Here is a 21,170-nt window from a genome sequence, read left to right as displayed (position 1 = left end):
GTTATTTCTGTTTTGAATGTCGAAATGTCAGTTTCGGAAAAAAGGATACAACTGATCAACTCAGGCTGAAGATTTTTCCTCTTTTATTTATGAATAGTTAGGGATAGCGGTAAACAATAGGTAAATCAAATGTATCTTTTTTCAATCCATCATTTATTATTATTTCCTACTTACTGTTAAGTAAAATTTCCAACTTAAAATACTTTTTGTGTAATAAATTGTGACGTTACGTCGTAAAATCTGGTTGATTTTTCACGTAAGTCCAGACAAGGGAAATACTCCAACCGTCGGTCACATGCTGGATCAGGGTAAGACTCCACAAACAGAAAAACAGCTCACAAGAAAAAGGTAGCCAAAAACAATTTACGAGTTATTACCGTACGATATCTATTCAAAGTAGAGTATTCAAAAAATCAGAAGTATTACAGAAAACAATGATAGTAAATTCATGATCCCAAAGGAAACATTACCAGCAGAAAATTGCTCTAAAAATCTCATGGCTCACAAGACATGTGACTCCCAGCAGGTCTCGACCAGAAAGAGGGCTTGCCTATGCAAGGCGAGACAGCATTTGAGGGGAGGGCTTCTTCCAGGGAGTGGAGGGGTAGCCAGGCGAATTCAACAACCGCCCACTGATGCGTCACTGCCCCTGCAGAAACGGCCGCTCCACAAAACACCATTCCCTGGTTTTGAGACAACAGCCAGCACCCAGAATTTTCCCCTCAACTTCTGGGTTGAGACATCAGAGGAATCGTTCATTGGAACACATGGAGGGGAAGGAGATACTGGGGTGAGGTGTTGGAGGGAGAGAGAGTTTGTGATAGGACAATGGTAAAACTTCTCACTCCAAGTGCAATACTAAGGCCTTAGCACCGATTTCCCCTTGCTTGCCAAGGAGAAGTATTTCTCCGCAGTAGTCCTATATAAGTCTTGCATTGCAGGTAGGTTGGTTCGGGGTTGGTTCGGGGTTGTTTCGGGGCTGTTTCAGAGGCTGATTCCAGAGGCTGAGTTTCCAGAGGCAGGGTTTTCAGAGACAGGATTTTCCAGAGACAGGATTTTGCAGAGACAGGATTTTGCTACAGGCCTTTTGCGCGAAAAATCCTTTGCGCGAAAAAACCTTAGCGCGAAAAGTTCTTGGCGGGAGAAGTTCTGCGGATAAGTTCGGAGGAAGTTCGAGGAAGTTCGAAGGAATTTCTGGGGGGGGGGGGGGTACCAGAAATTTTTTGGGGGGGGGGGACACTAAAAAATGCCACATCCTCTGTGGGAAAATGACCACAAAAATTGCTTGAACTTGGGGACCAAGACACGTCCACCAAGAACTGATTAATGCCTAGAAAACTTATCGAGGCATCACAGGTCCACTGGTTTTCACTGGATGAACCCCCACTGTTTAACCCCCCATGGAATTTACAAAAAACCATTATTCAGTGGTTAGAATTGAACTGAATATTGAAAAGTTTATTGATTGAGGTAACAGTATTCAAGAAATATCACTCAAAAATAGTTTTGACAAGAACATACATTTTTATCACTCTGTAAATAATAACCTCAGAAGTGATGTTTGGAATTCAACAGAATTCTTAAGTGAGTAACATGACATAATTACAAGAGTGAGACAAGAAATATGCTGAATTGATATAGAGTAGATTAATTAGTATTACATAGCAAGAAAATGAAATTAATAATCAATATGTCATAATGTGATGCTTGTTTCGGTGAACAGTGAATCAAAATTACAAATAATTATCATCAGCGACCAGAAGGAACTGGGAAGATTTTTATTGGTAAAACACCAGGATATCTTTACCAAACTCAAATGTTCCTTTTCTCATCAGAGATATTTTGTGGTTTTTTTTTAAAACCAAGTAAAGCAATACAATAACCAACCACTTAGTAAATGGGCAAGATTGGGTTGGTGAAGCAGTTGGGTTCATCAGAACCCTGGGTTGTCCCATTAGTTGGGTTCAACCACCTTATCAAAAATCAACGATTGACAAAAATGGGTTTTAACTTCTACCCAAAATTCATATTGCAACCCAAGAGAAAGTTAGGGTCGACCAACAAAATATATACCCCATATTATATAATCATTAAGTACAAGTTTATTCAAAAATACGGTTATTCACTAAATAATTATTAGTTATCAAAATACCAGCAAAAATATTCAGCATAATATGTGTCTCACTTAATTAATATACATTGGCATTAGTATTTCTCCCATTTAAACCCTCCATGTTTGTAAATATTATCAGTCCATAATTAATTATCAATAAAGAATCCTCCAAAATTCAACAAGATTACGTAAATGACAATAGATTGCACTAAATTCCTCGATTTTCCAATAATTATTAACAATTTATAAGGCATATGGTATTCATGTCAGCTATTGAACAAGTACTGACTAAATTTAATCAAGATGTGTATATATATCTCTCAGTATTAATTAAACAAGTCAAAAAAGAATCATAGGCGATGCTAACAAAATGAGAACTGCATATTGCATCAACAAAAGAAATCACTCTAAATTTCACTCTTCAATTAACAATAGAAATGAGAGCTACATGCTGGTTGCGACAAGATGAAAGTTCATACTTGTCGGGCGATGAAGGTCGCAACTCAACGCCAAAGCCACACTAAAACACAGTAGGCAGTCTTAAGATCAGCTGATCAATTCAATCACTCAGCCATCGATAGAATATTGAACACTGCAAAATCACGACACTTATCACTGTCCAGAATTGTGAGAATGTCCATAAAGTCTTGGTGGAGGAAAGGTGACACAAAACACAATTGAATCTTAATAACTGGGGCCACCTCCACAGCTTATCTGGAAACGAGCCATCTCGGGGATTTCCCCCCAAGTTAATCTCCCGTCCTCTCCCTCCAAGCACCCATAATTCCTCCACCTTACCCCATCTCACAATCACAGTAGACCAACACTAAATTACATGAGTGAATTAAGCAGATGAGAATAAGCAAGTACAATACAATATTTCAGAACAATTTCAATTACAAGCATAGAAATAGACTTATTATTCATTATTCAAAACAATATTATTAGGAATCAATAGAAATACAACACCGAAATCAAGCATCAAATAGTATTTGAGAGAGCAAACATTAGCATTCATTGAAAAAAAAAAAGAATAAAAAAAAAATAAATGATATTTCTCTCCTTTTAATTACTGGAATTAGCAATGCCACCATGATATGCCTTTAAATGAGAAACATGACAAATTTTCTCTTTCCCAGGAGAAACTTCCAGAATAACTGTTACAGGAGAGAGATACTTTTTAAGGACGAAAGGTCCTTTCCACAGAGGTTCCAGTTTTGCCATTTTCTGTTCACCTTTAGAACTGACAGGATGGTTTTTGCAGAGAACAAGATCTCCCACACAGAAAGTGATTTGGGAGTGAGATTTATTATAGGATTCTTTATACCTGTTTCTGGCCTTTTTTAAATTAGCAATAACATGATTCAGGCAGGCTTGTCTGTCATTATCGCTGAGATCATTCTCGAATAAAGATTTTGGAATGTCCCACTGATTAATTAAAGGATGCTTAAGTTCTCTGCCGAAAATTATTTTGGCAGGAGAATAACCACTGCTCTCATGAGAGGCAGTGTTCAAGGCAAAATTTAAGTCAGCAAGCATAGAGTCCCACATATGGTGAGCATTATTGCACAAAATAGCAAGTGCAGATTTTAGATTTCTATGCAATCTCTCTACCTGATTAGAACAGGGATAGTATGGAGAAACAAAAATTTGCTTAACCCCCAGTTGCAAACACATCTCCTTAACGGCATGAGATTTGAAAACTTGTGCATTATCAGAAACCAAATATTTTGGAAAACCGAATTTTGGAAACACTCTTTGAGTGAGTATTGAAACAACCGAACCGGCCGTAGCCTTGCGAACTGGCTCAAGAAAACAAAACTTAGAAAATCCATCAATAAGAGAAAGTACATATTGGTGTCCACCTTTAGTCAGAGGTAAAGGACCCACAAAGTCAATATAAAGTCTTTCCCAAACATCAGAAGGATTGTGCGACGATAGCATGCCAGGAGGTGGAGCATTTCTGGGTTTACAAGTTTGACACAGATGGCATTTTCTGACCATGTCATAAACCTCTCTTTTCATATCCTTCCACCAAAAGTGTCTGCTAATCTTATCATAAGTTTTAGCCATGCCCAAGTGAGCAGACATACTAGAGCAGTGAAAATATTGAAAAATCATAGGCCTCAAGACCGTAGGCAAAACAGCTCTTCCTCGCTTAATTTTAGAATTCCCATAACATAATAGCTGTCCCTTCAGAAAATAGTTTTTGTCGTTCAAGGAATTATTATTAATCTGATTGAAAATATCCTTTAGAACGAGATCAGTTTCTTGGTGTTTTCGAATGTCGACAAATGACAAAGGCAATTTATGTAACACACAAGAATAAGGAACAGCTGACTCCTTATGAGTGTTAGATTCCACATCTAAATGACTATTTGTAGATGAGGATGGCTCAATGCGAGAAAGACAATCTGCGACAGAATTAGATGCTCCTCGAACATGATGCACAGTGAATTTATAAGAGGATAATTTAAGAACCATCCTGCCTAGTTTGCCCAACTGCTTAGGATGAGAGAAAAGCCATGTCAAGGCACCATTATCAGTGTACAAGTGAAATGGTTTTACTTGTAAGTAAACACTGAATTTTTGAATTCCAAAATGAATTGCGTGACACTCCAATTCATAAGAAGAAAATTTACGTTCATGTTCCAAGAGTGCCTTACTAGCGAAAGCCACAGGGACAAAATCACCATTTACTTTGTGATTCAAAACGGCACCAACCGCCAAATTACTGGCATCGACAAATAAATGAAATTCCTCGTCAAATCGAGGGAAAGATAACACTGGTGGATTGGTGAGAGCTTTCTTCAACTGGCAGAAAGCCTCATTTTCAACGGCTGTCCATTGAAAAGGAACATTTTTACGTTTCAAGCGATTCAGTGGCATAGAGATTTCAGAATACCTTGGAATAAACTTGCAGTAAAACCCACAAAGTCCAATGAATCTGGCCACTTCCTTCACATTTCTGGGAACTGGGAATTGTTCAATTGGTCTCACTCTCTCAGGATCAACTTGCAAGGTTCCATTTGTGATGAGATGGCCCAGAAAAGTGAGTGATTCCACACCAAGCTTAACCTTGTCCTCGCACACCGTCAAACCGGCACTGCGTAGTTTGTTGAGGACAGCATTAACATGAGATACATGGTCTTCAGCAGACTTGGAATAGATACACAAGTCATCAATATATGGGTAAACACATGAATATTTCAAATCGCCCAATACTTCATTAATGAGACGAGTGAATATTTGAGGAGAATTTACAAAACCAAATGGCAATCTATTATACTGGTACACTCCGAACGGCGTCACAAAAGCAGTTAATTTCTTAGAATTCTCAGATAATGGTATTTGATGAAAGGCAGAATTGAGATCAAGAACAGTAAAATATTTTGCATCAGCAAGATATTGGAATGCATGTTCAACAGAAGGTGTAGGATAACCGTCCGATTTAACAACTTTGTTCAACTTACGGTAATCAACCACTAATCTTTCAGATCCATCCTTTTTAGGCACTAGAAAAGCTGGCGAACACCAGTTTGAATTGGAAACCTCAATCACTTTCTTATCAAGTAAAGATTGGATGTGCTTCTTCATTAAATTTGCCTTTGGAGGTGACAATGAATAAGGATGGGATCGAATCGGAGTAGAATCTAGCAGTTCAATTTCGTAGGTCATAACAGATGTGACCCCCAATTCTTGAGAAATCACATCAGGATACTTTGACAATAAACCCTTCAACTTATCACACAGCGTGAATTCAGTGGACGACAGAACATGTGATTCGGATGAGTTACTAACTGGCGCCGATTTAAACGCTTCGCAATTGTCCGTAAAAGAAAAAAGAGAATTCGGGGCAATTTCAAAACTGACGTTCGCCGGACGAATAATCATCTTTGAATTACAAATGAAATCCACACCCAGTAACACGGGAAACGGGATTTTAGCTAGATAAAACACGTGGTTCCAAGAAAACTTGCCTATTTGAACCTTGAGTGAGACAGAGGAATTAATATGAAAAGGCTGCCCCGACACAGTGATTAAATCGACGTCAACATTCTTACGAATAACCTTTCTCCGGCAACATTTCAGAGAAGCAAAGAAATCTTCATCACACAGTGAAACTGAACACCCAGTGTCAATTAAAGCCTGGCATGGCATAGAATGAAGATTAATAGATAATATTGGCAATCGAGTCGAACACTTGTCACGGACGCTCATCAAACTCACGGCAGGCTGAGTAAAGCGTCGTCTTTTGCGACACTCGTTCACTTTGTGGCCAGGTTTATGACAGTAAGAACAATTAATAGGAAAAGAAACTTCCCTAGGCGCACTGGAAGAGGCAACAGAAGACGGATTCCTAGAGATACGATGGAAAGTGTTGGAATATTCAGCACAGTCCATTAAATGTTTAGAAGCCTGCGTGATAACAGAGTCCAATTCTACAAATGTGTTAGGCTGATTTGAGAACATAATTGCAGATTTTGTTAAAGGATTTAACCCTTGAATAATGAGTCGCACAATAGAAGACTCGGAATACTGCAAACCCAGCACCTGAGTGGCATTACGCACAGAACACACGAAATCGTGGGGCGTTTCGCGAGGGAACTGAAATCTTTTAACTTTCGTAGTGATCAAACGATCAAACTCTCTGTCACTAACAATTCTAGCCCAAACTTTTTCTGTGATTTGAGACCATGCGAGATTCAAGTTTAACATAGACAACCAAAAATGACGAGAGCTGGCAGGTAGTTTAGATACTACAAGGTACAATAACGTTGACAGAGGAACCAAGGACAAAGAAACGATTTCATTAACTTTTAACATGAAATTAAACCAATTCTCACTGTTTGACACTTCAAATGGCGGAAAATCACTGAGTAATTGTTTGACAATCACTAACCCTTCAGAAACTGGCAATGTCTGAGAAGCAGACATTTCGTGAGAGACGTGAAAATCACTGCTTTCCTCGTGCGTTGGGCGAGGTGGAACCACTTCTAAAGAAGATTCCCGTTCATTATTAGAAACTTCACTTCCTACGGACACATTAGCCGTACCCCTGGCCTTACGATCCTCGCCCGTGGTTAAATAAGTTTTTTCGTACGGGTTGTCAGTATTACCTCCAGGCATTTTGAGAAGTGAAGTGACGACAACGAGAAAAAGAGAGAGAAAGAGCGAGATTTAAAACTATCTATCTCTGCTGGAAGAGTCCAATCACCAAAAATAGTGCGAGAATAACGAGCTGCTATCCAAATTATCAAGAACATTACGAGCATTACGAACATTAATGTCAAATGGCATATGACCACGAGGAAAAGTCGGCAACACTAGTCACGTAATCCCACACGAACCAAAAAGCACTTAATGGAACATAAAATAACTCACTTTTAAGAGAAGAAACAACCAGAAACTGCAAAAAGTGGAGAAATAGTGGAGAAATGTCACCATTGTCCAGCACTCGGGAGACCTCGACGAAAGGACAGGAAATCGAACCTCAACTCTGCTACCAAAATGTGACGTTACGTCGTAAAATCTGGTTGATTTTTCACGTAAGTCCAGACAAGGGAAATACTCCAACCGTCGGTCACATGCTGGATCAGGGTAAGACTCCACAAACAGAAAAACAGCTCACAAGAAAAAGGTAGCCAAAAACAATTTACGAGTTATTACCGTACGATATCTATTCAAAGTAGAGTATTCAAAAAATCAGAAGTATTACAGAAAACAATGATAGTAAATTCATGATCCCAAAGGAAACATTACCAGCAGAAAATTGCTCTAAAAATCTCATGGCTCACAAGACATGTGACTCCCAGCAGGTCTCGACCAGAAAGAGGGCTTGCCTATGCAAGGCGAGACAGCATTTGAGGGGAGGGCTTCTTCCAGGGAGTGGAGGGGTAGCCAGGCGAATTCAACAACCGCCCACTGATGCGTCACTGCCCCTGCAGAAACGGCCGCTCCACAAAACACCATTCCCTGGTTTTGAGACAACAGCCAGCACCCAGAATTTTCCCCTCAACTTCTGGGTTGAGACATCAGAGGAATCGTTCATTGGAACACATGGAGGGGAAGGAGATACTGGGGTGAGGTGTTGGAGGGAGAGAGAGTTTGTGATAGGACAATGGTAAAACTTCTCACTCCAAGTGCAATACTAAGGCCTTAGCACCGATTTCCCCTTGCTTGCCAAGGAGAAGTATTTCTCCGCAGTAGTCCTATATAAGTCTTGCATTGCAGGTAGGTTGGTTCGGGGTTGGTTCGGGGTTGTTTCGGGGCTGTTTCAGAGGCTGATTCCAGAGGCTGAGTTTCCAGAGGCAGGGTTTTCAGAGACAGGATTTTCCAGAGACAGGATTTTGCAGAGACAGGATTTTGCTACAGGCCTTTCCCGCCAAGAACTTTTCGCGCTAAGTTCTGCGGATAAGTTCGGAGGAAGTTCGAGGAAGTTCGAAGGAATTTCTGGGGGGGGGGGGTACCAGAAATTTTTTGGGGGGGGGGGGACACTAAAAAATGCCACAAAATATTGCTTTTCAAAATTTTTGATAAATCCGTGAAATTTTTATTTGTTCCACTAAATGACGCTTAGTATGATTGGAAGGAATTATCCGATACGATAATTTTTTTAAGAATGCATTCATTCCAAATTTACCGCAAGAGATTAACGTGTGCCTTACATTTGAAAATTGATCAAGCCTTCTTCTCCAAATTCATCAGCAGCTTGAGGTCAACATTTTTTCGGGAAATAAAAATCAATATATATGATAGCCTAAAAGTTATTAGCCTTTATCTTCCTACAGAATTTCCAAAGCTAGCCTCAACATATCCTTACGTCAGTGGCACCAAATTCACTGGATTCGCCACTGCTTCACTTCGACATATTTTGAACGCTACGATTTTTCTTAAAAAGTCGTGTGAGAATAAGTTGATCATCTATTCCCACTGGGTCAACTTCTCTGAATAAAAACAGCAATAAAACGAAATATTCAACATATGACTGGGTATAGTTACTGATGATATCCATTAATAGAACATGATTTCGGCATAAAACCTTAGTTTCAATTTAGAGACCGTCCGTTATAAAATATTAACTACAAATGGTTTCACATTTAAAATATAAAACTTTACTACCAAGCATGGTATCGACATTCTAAATCATTGTATAGCATTCTACGCCATTTCATTCGTTAGAAACTGTAACTCCCCGTGGTTTAATACACTATGATGTGTCAATGAGAACCAGCGTGAACAAAACCCCAAGCCCTTACAGTAAACCAAAACTAACGGGGTAAAACATCCTAATTATTAGACGCAACGTCACAAATTATACAGAACTAAAAAATAGTATATAATTAATTCTAGAATTTAATTATGAACTTAATAACATGGCACTATTTGCTGCAATATTGTAATTAATATGCCAACCATTGAAAAAATAACTTTCGTGGGTTTTGAAGAGATTAAAACATTAAGTAAAACGAGAACTGTGAAAAGGTTTGGCTAAAAAGATTCCTCGAGAGAACCATGGAAATCGGGATGACATGAAGAAAGGTCGCAAACCGGAATATCACGTCTAAAGGCTCATCCTCCCCGACCAAAGAATGTCTCGTTGATTAATTGACACTGGTTTTAAATTTATTGATTTGATTGTTCGCCCGGGGCATTGCACCCACCCCACATCCCTCGCCATCTCAAGAGATTCATTATCCTGACACACCACCGACATACAATCGCTGCAACAGAACCTTTGACAAATCCCTGTGTAATGCCGAGAATTCACGCCGACGATGGATGATGGCAGAAATATTGGATTTGAGTAAAACCTATTGTTCACTAGGAAATGTTGATTAAAAAATGAATTACTCAGCCCACTAAGAAATAGGATGATGAACTAAACGAAATGCGGTTGGCATGCACATGGTATTACAAGTATTAATTACCTTCTGCCTGTTTATCAATTTGCTCTGTTCTCTCGGCAAAAGGTGCTCGAGTCAGTGGGTAGCCAAGAGGGACCGGGGGGGTTCGGACACCCCCTCTCCGAAATATAAAAACACAATTATTTTCCTGCATTAAAGATAACAAAGTATTGAAAAATCATGAATTAAAAAAATATTTATTTAACAAATGAAGTTTTTTCGATCATGAAAAGTGTTAAAATTAGTTTTAAACCCATTACTTAGTAGGTACCCTATTTTTCAAATTCCCCCCCTGATTTGGACCCCCCTCCGAACGAAATTCCTGGCTACGCCACTGGCTCGTGTATACTCTCTTGTTTTGATAATTTTTTGACGTCTTGCCTTTTAAATACATTGAAAGAAACGCATGAGAATTTTTTTAACTAAGCATTTTAGCTTTTTTTTGCTTTTGTTCAAGGAAATATTATATCAAGCATAAAGCAAAAATCTTAATTAGAACTTGTTACGGATTTGAACCATAGTTAGAAAAATATCAAAGACACTAGGCTTATAAATTCTACATTTTTTAATTTTCAAAATTGATTATAAGACTGATAGATTTTCAAAATTCCTCTATTTTGATACCTCTGGCTGAAAAACGGGAAATGGGCTTTACAGTTAACTTTCAAACCCAAATATATCGTTGGAGAAGGTATGCAACTCAGCCTTTTCTTTCTATACCATTGGAAATAATAAGAATTCATTCCTAGGGCACGAGCGAATATTAATTAATTTTATGTAGACATTTTGACGAATTCCGTGCCTAAGAAGGGAAAAAGAGGAATAAGCAGGTTATTCTGGGTTTAAAATTGGAAATTCTGAGTTAAAAAAAGACTCAAGTTCCATACCTTGCAAACACCTTGTGTTCTTAGGAAAGGATTATGTGAATGCAAAAATATTCACCTTAGTTTGGAAGCTCTATCATTTCAAAGATGAATTTAAGTATTTTCCTGAAATAAAACAAGAGGTTTGTGTTGCCGAAGCCTAAATATTCTCATAAATAATATCCGAATAATTTATTTTTCAGGCTTTCGTAAATACATTCCTACTCCTTATCAATATCGCCCAACTTCCAATTTTCATAAACAAGGAAAACCGTAAATGCAGATATGAAATTGATGCGGATGTTGTGTGGCGTGATCATGTTTACAATAACTTTCGGCACGCACGGGGAAATAAAGTGACCCACGCATATCGGCACCTTTAACATTTGATGATGATCTCGCTTTCAATAAGAAGGTCAGGTAGAAAAAAAAGAGATAACAACAAAATGATAATTACTATGGGAACGATAGGCAAACAGAGATTTCAATAATCTGGTGACCGGCAGAGGCGTGGGTGATAAACGGACAATTTTCCAAGGTTCCGTAAAGCATCATTCAGCTGTCCGTCAGTACGTTGAAAACTAACAACAATCGTTTTTCTTGATTTCGAAATGACTATATTTTCCTATAGGATAATAAATTATATCGGCTTTAAGATTAAGAAAAGTTATGAAAATAAAGTTAGCAATATAAGCATAACCTTTCCGTTGATCATTGTCAATAGTAAACAGAACTTGATAGAAGGTCCCGTGGAAATACCCCGTTAAGACGGTCAAAGGCTCCGCTCCGCGGTGTCATAAACGACCGGTTTCGCGGTAGAATCCTGGGGGTCAGGGATCGGATAGTAAAGAAAGTGTAAGAGTCTCAGCTGGTATCTTTCTGGTAGGTATTTTTGTATGAGCACCAGGAAAACAACTCACTTTTTCGAGGTTGGAACGCTTTTAATAGAAGCATGGTCTTCGATCGTAGCCAAAGAAAACAAAATGAACTTCAATGAAACGTGCACTTACCTCGGCTGAAAAACCTCCACTGTCTCCACCATAGGCCATTTGAGAATCGGTGTCTTGAAGCAAAATATAAAAACGGTGAATGCTGAGCTTTAAAACCCATTCAGCTTCAATAACCTTACCGCGTCGCAACCAATCCAACTCCCGTCGCGCGGAGACGAACCCTGCCGCGCGATCGATATATCAATGTAATTTTCGGCGTCGCAAACTTATTCCCAATATAACTGCATAAATACCTCAAAAAATCTTCAAAGAATGCTCTCATATAAGTTACTTCGCGTGACTTTGCCAACTCTACCTAAATGTAAAACTTTGTCGAAAAACAGTATCCGCCATTTTGTAACTGCACGGAAAGTATTTATCGCTAATATTCTTTATGATTACAGGAAATTAAAGAAAAACACTATTCCAACAGATTATGTGGTCTTTTATTCCGCAAGAATCCATCCATAACTTCACCATCTACTTACTTTGGAAGATTTTCAGAGAAAATTGAAGACGGGCGTTTTTATGGAAATTTTCTCACGTTTGAGCCTCTGTATCACAGTAACGCGTAGGATCTATGCCAAATAAAGTATATATTCATAAACTTCAATCATTTTTGAGTATACCTGCGAAGTTTCAAGTCTATAACTCAAAAAAAGCCATTTTGTAATTTTGTCCATCCATCCCGGCTAATAGGCTCAATTAAGTTATTAATTCTCAGGGAGAGCAATTCCAATAACATACAGTCGTATATATTTTTCTTAAATATATTTTTCGTGGATGAGAATATAAACCCTTGGATGCCCGTACAATGCGTTATAAGATCCATTTTGACTTTTTCTGGTCACTCAATTTTAATTAATACTGTTGTATGAATTCTTAATGGCAAGGAGTGGTACGTTTCAATGCTACCGTTACCATATGGTATGCATAAATATATTTTCTTAAGACTCACTTTTATATGAAAATAGTCCATGCAGAAATGCTGAGAAAAATCACAGGTTTAAAAAATACTGCCTCTGTTTAGCCCTCAGTTGATACGAGACGATAATGGTAAATAACTACAGTTTTAATTGCTCAGTGATGCAACACAAAGGTAGATTCGGATAGTGGAGGGTAAAGGTAACCCCACACTAAGCCACAGGCGTGTGAATACACGCATTAAGTGTAGGGGGACCCAGTTTCTTCCCTGGGTGACGTCGCACTTTGAGGATTTTACTTGGAGGTGTCCGTAGGCTTAATCCCAGGATTTGATTCTACAGTAGGACCCTTCGATCACAGGCCAATTGCTTAGATAGAGATGTTTTCATATCGATAAACACATTTTATAGCCTCAACTAGTACAATTTAATAGGGAAAACAATGATTATTTCTCTTCAACCACTGATTTAATTAATTTTAAATTTAGAAAAATGCACACTGAGTGTTTGTATAGATGTTGAGGACAATATTTGATACACGTTTTATTTCATAATTAATATTAATTATTTATATTAATTCATACTGCTGAAACATATGTTCACGCAAATTAATTTGGCCAATATTAACATAGAAGAATTTATTTTCTATTCATAATGTTCGATGTGGCAAGAAAATAAACAATCCCGTCGATAACTTTGAATGCAATTGTATAACAGGAAAGATTTGACACAAATTTTATTCTAAAGCAAGCAGGAAAAAGTAATGAATATTATATATGGATAAAATAAATATAACATAAATTAAAATATTGAATCAACCAAGACTTTAATTTATACCATTAGCGGAACTACACATTTAAAAAGATATTATCACTGCAACAGATAATACAGCGAAAGGCAACCACTGAAATTCCTCTAGGAATTAATTCATGACATTAAGTTACAAAAAATTATTTTGTACTTTTCGTTGGAAATTTTCAAATAAGATGTGCTAGACATAATATAGGAGAAGAGTTAGAGCAAGAAGCTAAATAAATTTAAATCAATTATGAGATCAAATATCTTAATGGAAGTAATAACACTTGGCTCCAATTTCTTAAGCATTAATAATGGATATATGCCAAAGCAAAAGAGATAAAATCAATTTTGAACCACTGTACAGTCTCAGCCCTCCTCCAATTATCCTTATAACGCACTTTTAAGTCATACCCTTCAAAACGTAAATTCGCTTAATACACTTAAGTCATCTATTATTTGCTGCCGCTTGTACTTGAAAATTACTTAACTAAAAATTAAAAATTGTGAATAAATGAAATAAATGTATCCTATTGGGGAGGACAGTTTTAAGTTTTGCACGGAATCTCACTTAAGAAGGAAAAAAATTAGCCAAGATATAGGGAAAGAGCGGTTTCACATGGAAATAGGGAGACGAGTATCATTCCATTTTTTCATAAAAAAAATTCGCCTAAGGGCATGTACGGATAGAGACGTAGATGAGACCAGTTTCCATCGAGTTCATGCAAATTATTATTGTCTTGGGAAGAGACAATGGCGAGATACATTTCCGCTTCCAGTAGGTCGCCACGGTAGTTATTGCAGGGGTGGTTCCTCAAGGATGTGCGCTTGGGCCCGATTAATTTTATGGACCATTCGCGGCGGAAGTGATGCGGGAAGGTAAAGGGCTTTGGGTGCAAGGTTTGGGTAAGATGTATAGAGGGTGTCTAGGGCAGTGGTAGGAAGTGTTGGTTCTTGTTGTGGTTCTGGGGAATGGGAAACATCCCGTGCGCTTTAGGAGGAAGGGTGAGAGAGGTTTGAAAAGGGGGCGTGGTCACGAAAGAACGACGCCGGCTGCGGTGGAGGAGCTGCTGAACTCGTCCAGGAGATAATCGCCTGAAAATCGAGGCACCGGAGCAACGAACTCGTCATTTCCGACGAACTGGGGACGACGCACGCGAAAGAGTTGGTGAGAGTGATAGATGGGAATGAAGGTGGAGGAAAATGAGTGTTGAGGGGGACTTGTTTGTTTTTAACGGAGATATATTGAAAAAAGGTATGTGAATTTAGAAGTGGTCAATACAGATAAAATAATTTAAAGCTAAAATAAAATTTTTCATGTTTTTATTTTCATTCATAAAGAAAATTTCCTTGCGTTATCTTTTAAAAAAGAAATATGGCACCAAGTAGATACGAATAAAAAGATTAATACTCACGAACCAGCACTGAAGAAAGAGTCGAATTTGACAAAAATATGTCGACAGAAACGTATGTGTACATTTAGACACTTCCGCAACTGTTAAATATTTTGTTTCTCATTTAAAATTCTATTATTTATTTATTCTTATTGATTCTTTAAATATTTCATTTAACACTCATGAGTATTGTTTATTTGAGATCCAGTTGTTTAAATAGTTTGATAGTCTTGATAGATTGGACAAAAAGTTGTATAAGAACTCGCACAGCTCGAGAAGAGGAATGCCTTCTAACATAGATACTATATAGACATTTTTTGATTCATGTGCTCTTTTTTGACAGTAATAAATGCGACGAATTTTGAATAAAAATAATATATATTCCTGGTTTTTCGCAATTCATATCCAAAATAATGTATAAACACGCTGTGAATTTGAGAATTAAATATAGAATAATGGTAAGAGAAGATGGGTGCCAAATACACGTGTTTCATGGAATTATATAGACAAGCGTATCATGTACACTTGACTGTATCAGATGACTTCCGTTAGTATATTAATTACTACTAGTTATGAACTATTAGCGATTATGAGCACAAACCAAGCGAATGATCGAGGTATATTCAGCCGGAGAAATTAACAAGCGGCTATTAAGCCGTAGTGCTCATCAAGAAAGGGCAAGATTTCATTTACAAAATCTTCATACCAACAATAGATTCTATTTAACTTTTCACAAAACAAAAGTAACTTGATGCAGGAAATTGACACAAAAACTTGACAAAAGAGCTCAAGAAAGTAGATAAAAACGAGATCATCATACCAACAAAATAACAATACAAAAACACTTTAATTAGTACCATGGGATAACAGCAATGCTCCCAGAAATGGAAAATGCAGAGAAGCATAGAACGGAAAGGAAAAGAGATCTCGGTTGTTTCATGTTTGCGCTTTTCTTGCAAGCAAAAAAAGTAAAACCTTAAATGGACGATTTCGCGGGAAATGACTGTGTCGGCGCCCTTCTTGGCAAGACCGCAGAGACTTTACGTACAAACTAACAAAAGAATAACACACGCGCAAGCAAGAGGTTCAAGTCTCTCGCTCCCTCTCAGTTCATTGTTGGCGAAAATTATGGCTTGCGGCCCATTAGCGAATCGTTTCCCCGTTTCCATGGGGAAGGGGGGTCAGGAAGCTCAACCCTTTCCTCCTTTTAAAACTCCACTTTCTTCCCTTTCCTCACTTCCGCCATCTACGCCTCTTACCTCTTTCCCTTGAACCTTTTCACCCGTGCCCTTCCCGCTACGTTTCCGTTTCTCGTGGTTTTACGACCTTCCCCTCATCTATTTCCCTTCTCGGGAAAATAACTTGTATCCCTCTCCTCCACGGCACCTCCCCTACGATCCTGTACCCTTTCTTGAGAACGTGAAGTCTTTCAACGCATCAACGTAGACCGTGCCAAATTGCCAACTACATCCCTTTGTGCACATCACAGCCTTGTATTCTTGAAATGCAAATAGCAGTGGAGATTTTTCTCTGACAGATTTTACTGAAACAGAAGGTAATAGCGCGTTTTTCGGCATCTTTCATTATTAAAAACCAATTTTTTCTACAAGTTATCTTGGTTAGAAAAAATATAATTAAAAATAACATGATCCTGTTCTTTCATTGAGTCATTTCCAAAAATAAACATCAGTAATGCCAAGAAACACTCTGTAATCGTGAACAAGACATTTGAAAATTGGGTGAGAAGATAGATGGAAAACAAAAAGAAGGGAATTCATTCATTCAAACGTATTATGTTCCCTGAGCAAGCATTGAATCGTCTTAAAATTAGAAGTGAATAGCGGCTGAGATACAAATTTTACCTTTGAAGAAGACAACTGGAGTGTAGGCTATACTACTTATAAACGATAACTGGTAAATTATAGGATGTTGGCGTTCGGAGTAACTAAAATACTCATTCCATTGTGATGATAATTTTTGGCGGCAATCATGAGTAGATTCCACTTTCAAACCGTTTATCCCTCTTATTAATTATAGCGCATTTTGCTAGAGTTATAATCCGGATTTAACATTATTTCTATAATCGCAATCAAAAACTTACAACAAATATCTGTACTTTTAACTTTCAGGTTCGGAATATTCAGAATTATGTTTGGAATTTAGAAAAATCATCGTATTATATGAAGGACACAAGCAACATGAAAACTATTTATTGGAAATATAGAAAGTGTAATTACCCTCCAATTTGTCTTTATTGACGTCAAATATTATTTATGTTGGAACTTAGGAATGACAAACGGATGTCACTTGCTTGAAAATTTATTACGAATGCAAAAATTTAGCGGTATGTATTTTCAGCATATTACTCCAAAACTATGTTCCTTCTGACACCCAAAACCACCTTTATGCATAAAGAGTTTATAAGATATTTCAATAGTTTTACAAAAAACATGCGAATAAAAACATTTATGCCTTTTCGCAGAATCAATTTTTCGCAGAATTTCGCAGTCTTCATCACTTAAATATTATTCATTTTCTCATGGCTCACTCACTATACTCCAAATTTCTTCATTACCTTCTACATCCACAGAGATTCACGTGAAAAAGATCGCAACGTCGTAAACATTCCCCTTCTAGGCTAGATTCGAAGAAAGGAGGGCGGATAGGTGGAGAGGTGAGAGCAAAAGGAAAGGAAACCTGTTCCTCTTCCTCTAAGTGCTCCGGCAAACGGTCCGTTAGCTGCACATTCTGCCGACTTCTGGTGACACAGCAAATGGAAAGTTTCACGAGCGGAGAAGGAAATGTGTGCCGGAGAAAGGAGCTGTTTGGATTACAGCACCGCGAACCTTTAACATTCACGGCAACGCCGTGCGATTCACTTCTATTAACTCAGCAAAACTCGTCCAAGGAAAAGATATCATCACATGAGAAATAAAGCCAGGCAAGTATCTTGGTAACGATAAAAACTTATTGCTCACACCCAAAATGATGCGAAATGGCGTCTAAACATCTATAAAATACACTAAAATGCTTTAAAGTTGCGACATATGGAGTACAATATGATTACCTTTATGGCAGTTGTTACAGGATTAAGTCATTATGATCATGTACGTGAAATTATTAGAACAATATGACGTGAGATTCGATGACATTTTTTCCATTTGCATTCATGCAAACATTCCTTGGTAAAAACTCAAAAAAATCTAACTATTCAGAAAAAAAATGTTCCTGTTGGTAATATAAAATGAAAAAATGTATTTGAAAATAAAATCCCTGCAGCTGTGAAAATAAATGATGAATTAGATTATTAAAATTTCATAGATAACGGAACAACCTCGACATAACTAATGGTGCTTGAGATAATATATTATAATTGGAGATACCAATTTATTGGAATTGTTATTTATTACGTTTTTGTGAAACGTAAATGCTTTAGCAAATAAATCATCAGTAAAATAAAATTTAAAAATATCATAGCGCAGGCAAAAAATATAACATCATTTCAAGTACAGTATATAGGGACTTTGCTGCTTTTTCCACGTTTAGGATAAATTTATGGTGAATTTATTTATGATTATGATTATGAAATTTATGATTATATCCATGAATTATTACTATCACATCTGGCCTTTGAAATAGCATTTATCAATTTGAAATTCGGCCCCATCAATCTACCTTACTTTGCAAATAAGCATTATATTCCTCGCTAAGAGCCGAGAAGTTTTTATCTTTGTAGCAAATTTAATTTATCAGCATGGGCTGAAAATGAAGGGATTTTTTTTTAAATTTCACGTAGTATTTTCAGAACTCATTATCAATGCAGTTCTAGACAAGCTGTTAACAAAAAACTCTCTATTCCCTACACACCTAATTCTAATTATGAGAAGTGAAAGCTCTGTATGCTTCACATACATGCAATAATGTAGGAAGTTAAAATGAATGATTAAAACATAAATGGAAATTTCCAAACTATTTAATTCACCACTCAACGTCGACCATGGTTTCAACACTTAGTGTCATTTTCAAGGTGTGTTTGAAACCATGGTCGGTCGTAGAGTGGTGAATTATATAGTATGGAAATTACCGTTTGCGTTTTTATAATGGATATAGCAAACTTCCACAAAATCAAGCCTGAAACGATTTTATAAGTTAAAATGAAGGTAAACTGCTGAAAACCATTACAATATTTTCCATCTATTTATAGATGTTAGCTGAATTTCGTTTGCCCGATCACCAAGAACAATCCCATTTTCCATTCGGAATTAAAATCGACGATAGAATTATGGATTATCGCTAGCATTAAGTACAATAGACGTAAATTTGCTTTTATTTATCATTAATTTCATCGTGATAAGTAAATTAGTAACCGAGGTACAAAACTTCTATCCCCTGTTGTGTTTTATCGCATGAAAGCTTAACCCTGACATGTATGCAACATATATTTTCGTCATATAAACGGGTTGCGTCCGTTCAGGATAAATATAATCTCGTAAATTGTATCGGCGCGTTGAGTCCTGCCCATCATCCAGAAAATTCAGCGTACAAATTAGATGATTCGATACAATGAGGGTAAAAATAGGGAATTGATAAGTTGTTTACGGTGATTAAGATAAATTAACGATCGAGACTTCTGGAACGAACGAGAGGATTTTGGACGAGATATTTTACTAAAGTGGATTATTATTTCATATAAGTAAGTAATGATGTCATCAAAATATTTGTGATGATAATCCTTTTCATGCCATACTTCTGCCCAATAGCCTGGAAACGTCGAGTTATAAAACAAATTTTCATAAAACTTAAAAAAATAACTCAGTTAAATGCTACTTCTTTCAGCAAAAAAATATATCAATTATAAATATGCTACTTTTTCACTCTACGAAAGAGATCCTCTCTCACAAGTGTAAACATTGAAAGGCGAGGGTGAGAAGAGAAAGAAATCAGAGATGAAAATCATTTCAAGACAGAAATAGAACACTTAACGGGAAATGGGTTTGGAAAACCACTCACCGCTGTGGATGCCAGGATGCAAGCCACTCTAACCATGGTATTTTTTTTCTTTTTGGTATGTATCTTCAGGTGCGGTGGGTGCTGCGTCTGGATCCGGTCTCAAACTACTCGAGTTGAGAGTTCCCGAGAAGGCAGAGCTGGGGGAATCGGCCACGCTGGAGTGCAAATTCGAGCTGGGAGGCGATGAGGATAACCTTTATTCCGTCAAGTGGTACAAGGACGATCACGAGTTTTTCCGCTACACACCGGACGACATGCCACACATCCAGCTCTTTCCTGTGGCAGGAGTCAACCTGGATGTGAGTATAGATATGACATATGCTTTCTTGCCGAAATTTAATAATAAATGGTTTAAGTTTATGTGAACAAAACTTGTACATAACAAGTTTAAATGTCATGCCTAAATTAAGTCTTAAGTGATAAAAATAGTCTCCACGAGAAATATTGAAATTGAATCAAGTAATCAGTTAAACAATGTTTACGTAGCACCTCTTATAACTACTTAACTTGTGAAACAAGTTAATTGCAGCAAGAAAGCTCACAAAAGGGCTTTTTATTTCACAGCAACTTATAATGTCTTCATGTCACTTAAAATTGTTGCTGATTGAGAAAAGATAAAATTTCTCTTTAATGCAAGCAGTAGCAGGAACAAAATATTTTGTACCGAGAGATATTGAAACTACCGTATGATATATGACATCTACTTCATGATTCATGGGCGTTTTCAGCTATTATTGAATGAATAAATCATTAATATGTACGTAAATCAAATTATTCCAAGTTAAGTTGTTGAGAGTTGAACATGATTGAGGTCAACACTTGATTAACTTTGATTATTCCTCACGGAGAATTAAGTAAGTTTTCGCCTTCAGGTGGTCATTATTAAGTATTAATGAAGACAAAAAAATCTTGTTCGAATCTAACAATCAAATTATTGCGTGTGGAATTTAATAAAATATATACAATCTGCAAGTATTTCTAGGTTTTCCAATTAAATTTAAATTAATAACTACGCTAAGGAGAAAATAAATATTTAGAACGAATATGAATATTTGTAAAGCAAATAGTATGAATTTTAACAGTATTTTTGACTATAGCTCCACATCTGGTGGCAAATTTATTTTTTCGCAATATAAGGAATGGATATTCCGTTGAGTATCGAACTGTTAAAGATTA

The 21,170-nt window shown here is 37.1% G+C and overlaps 1 protein-coding gene across 1 annotated transcript in view; it reads left to right on the top strand.

Moving 5' to 3' along the window:
• Positions 1-21,170, top strand: part of LOC124157393 — a 238,791-nt gene that overhangs the window by 133,385 nt on the left and 84,236 nt on the right. Inside the window, exon 2 of the mRNA XM_046532070.1 lies at positions 20,064-20,293. Coding sequence (XP_046388026.1) covers positions 20,064-20,293 — 230 coding nt within the window. The remainder of the gene's footprint in view (positions 1-20,063; positions 20,294-21,170) is intronic.

The sequence above is a fragment of the Ischnura elegans genome, chromosome 4, assembly GCF_921293095.1.
Source record: "Ischnura elegans chromosome 4, ioIscEleg1.1, whole genome shotgun sequence".
Lineage (NCBI taxonomy): Eukaryota > Metazoa > Arthropoda > Insecta > Odonata > Coenagrionidae > Ischnura > Ischnura elegans.
Note: the sequence above shows the minus strand (reverse complement) of the source record. Positions and strands in the feature narration are given on the sequence as shown.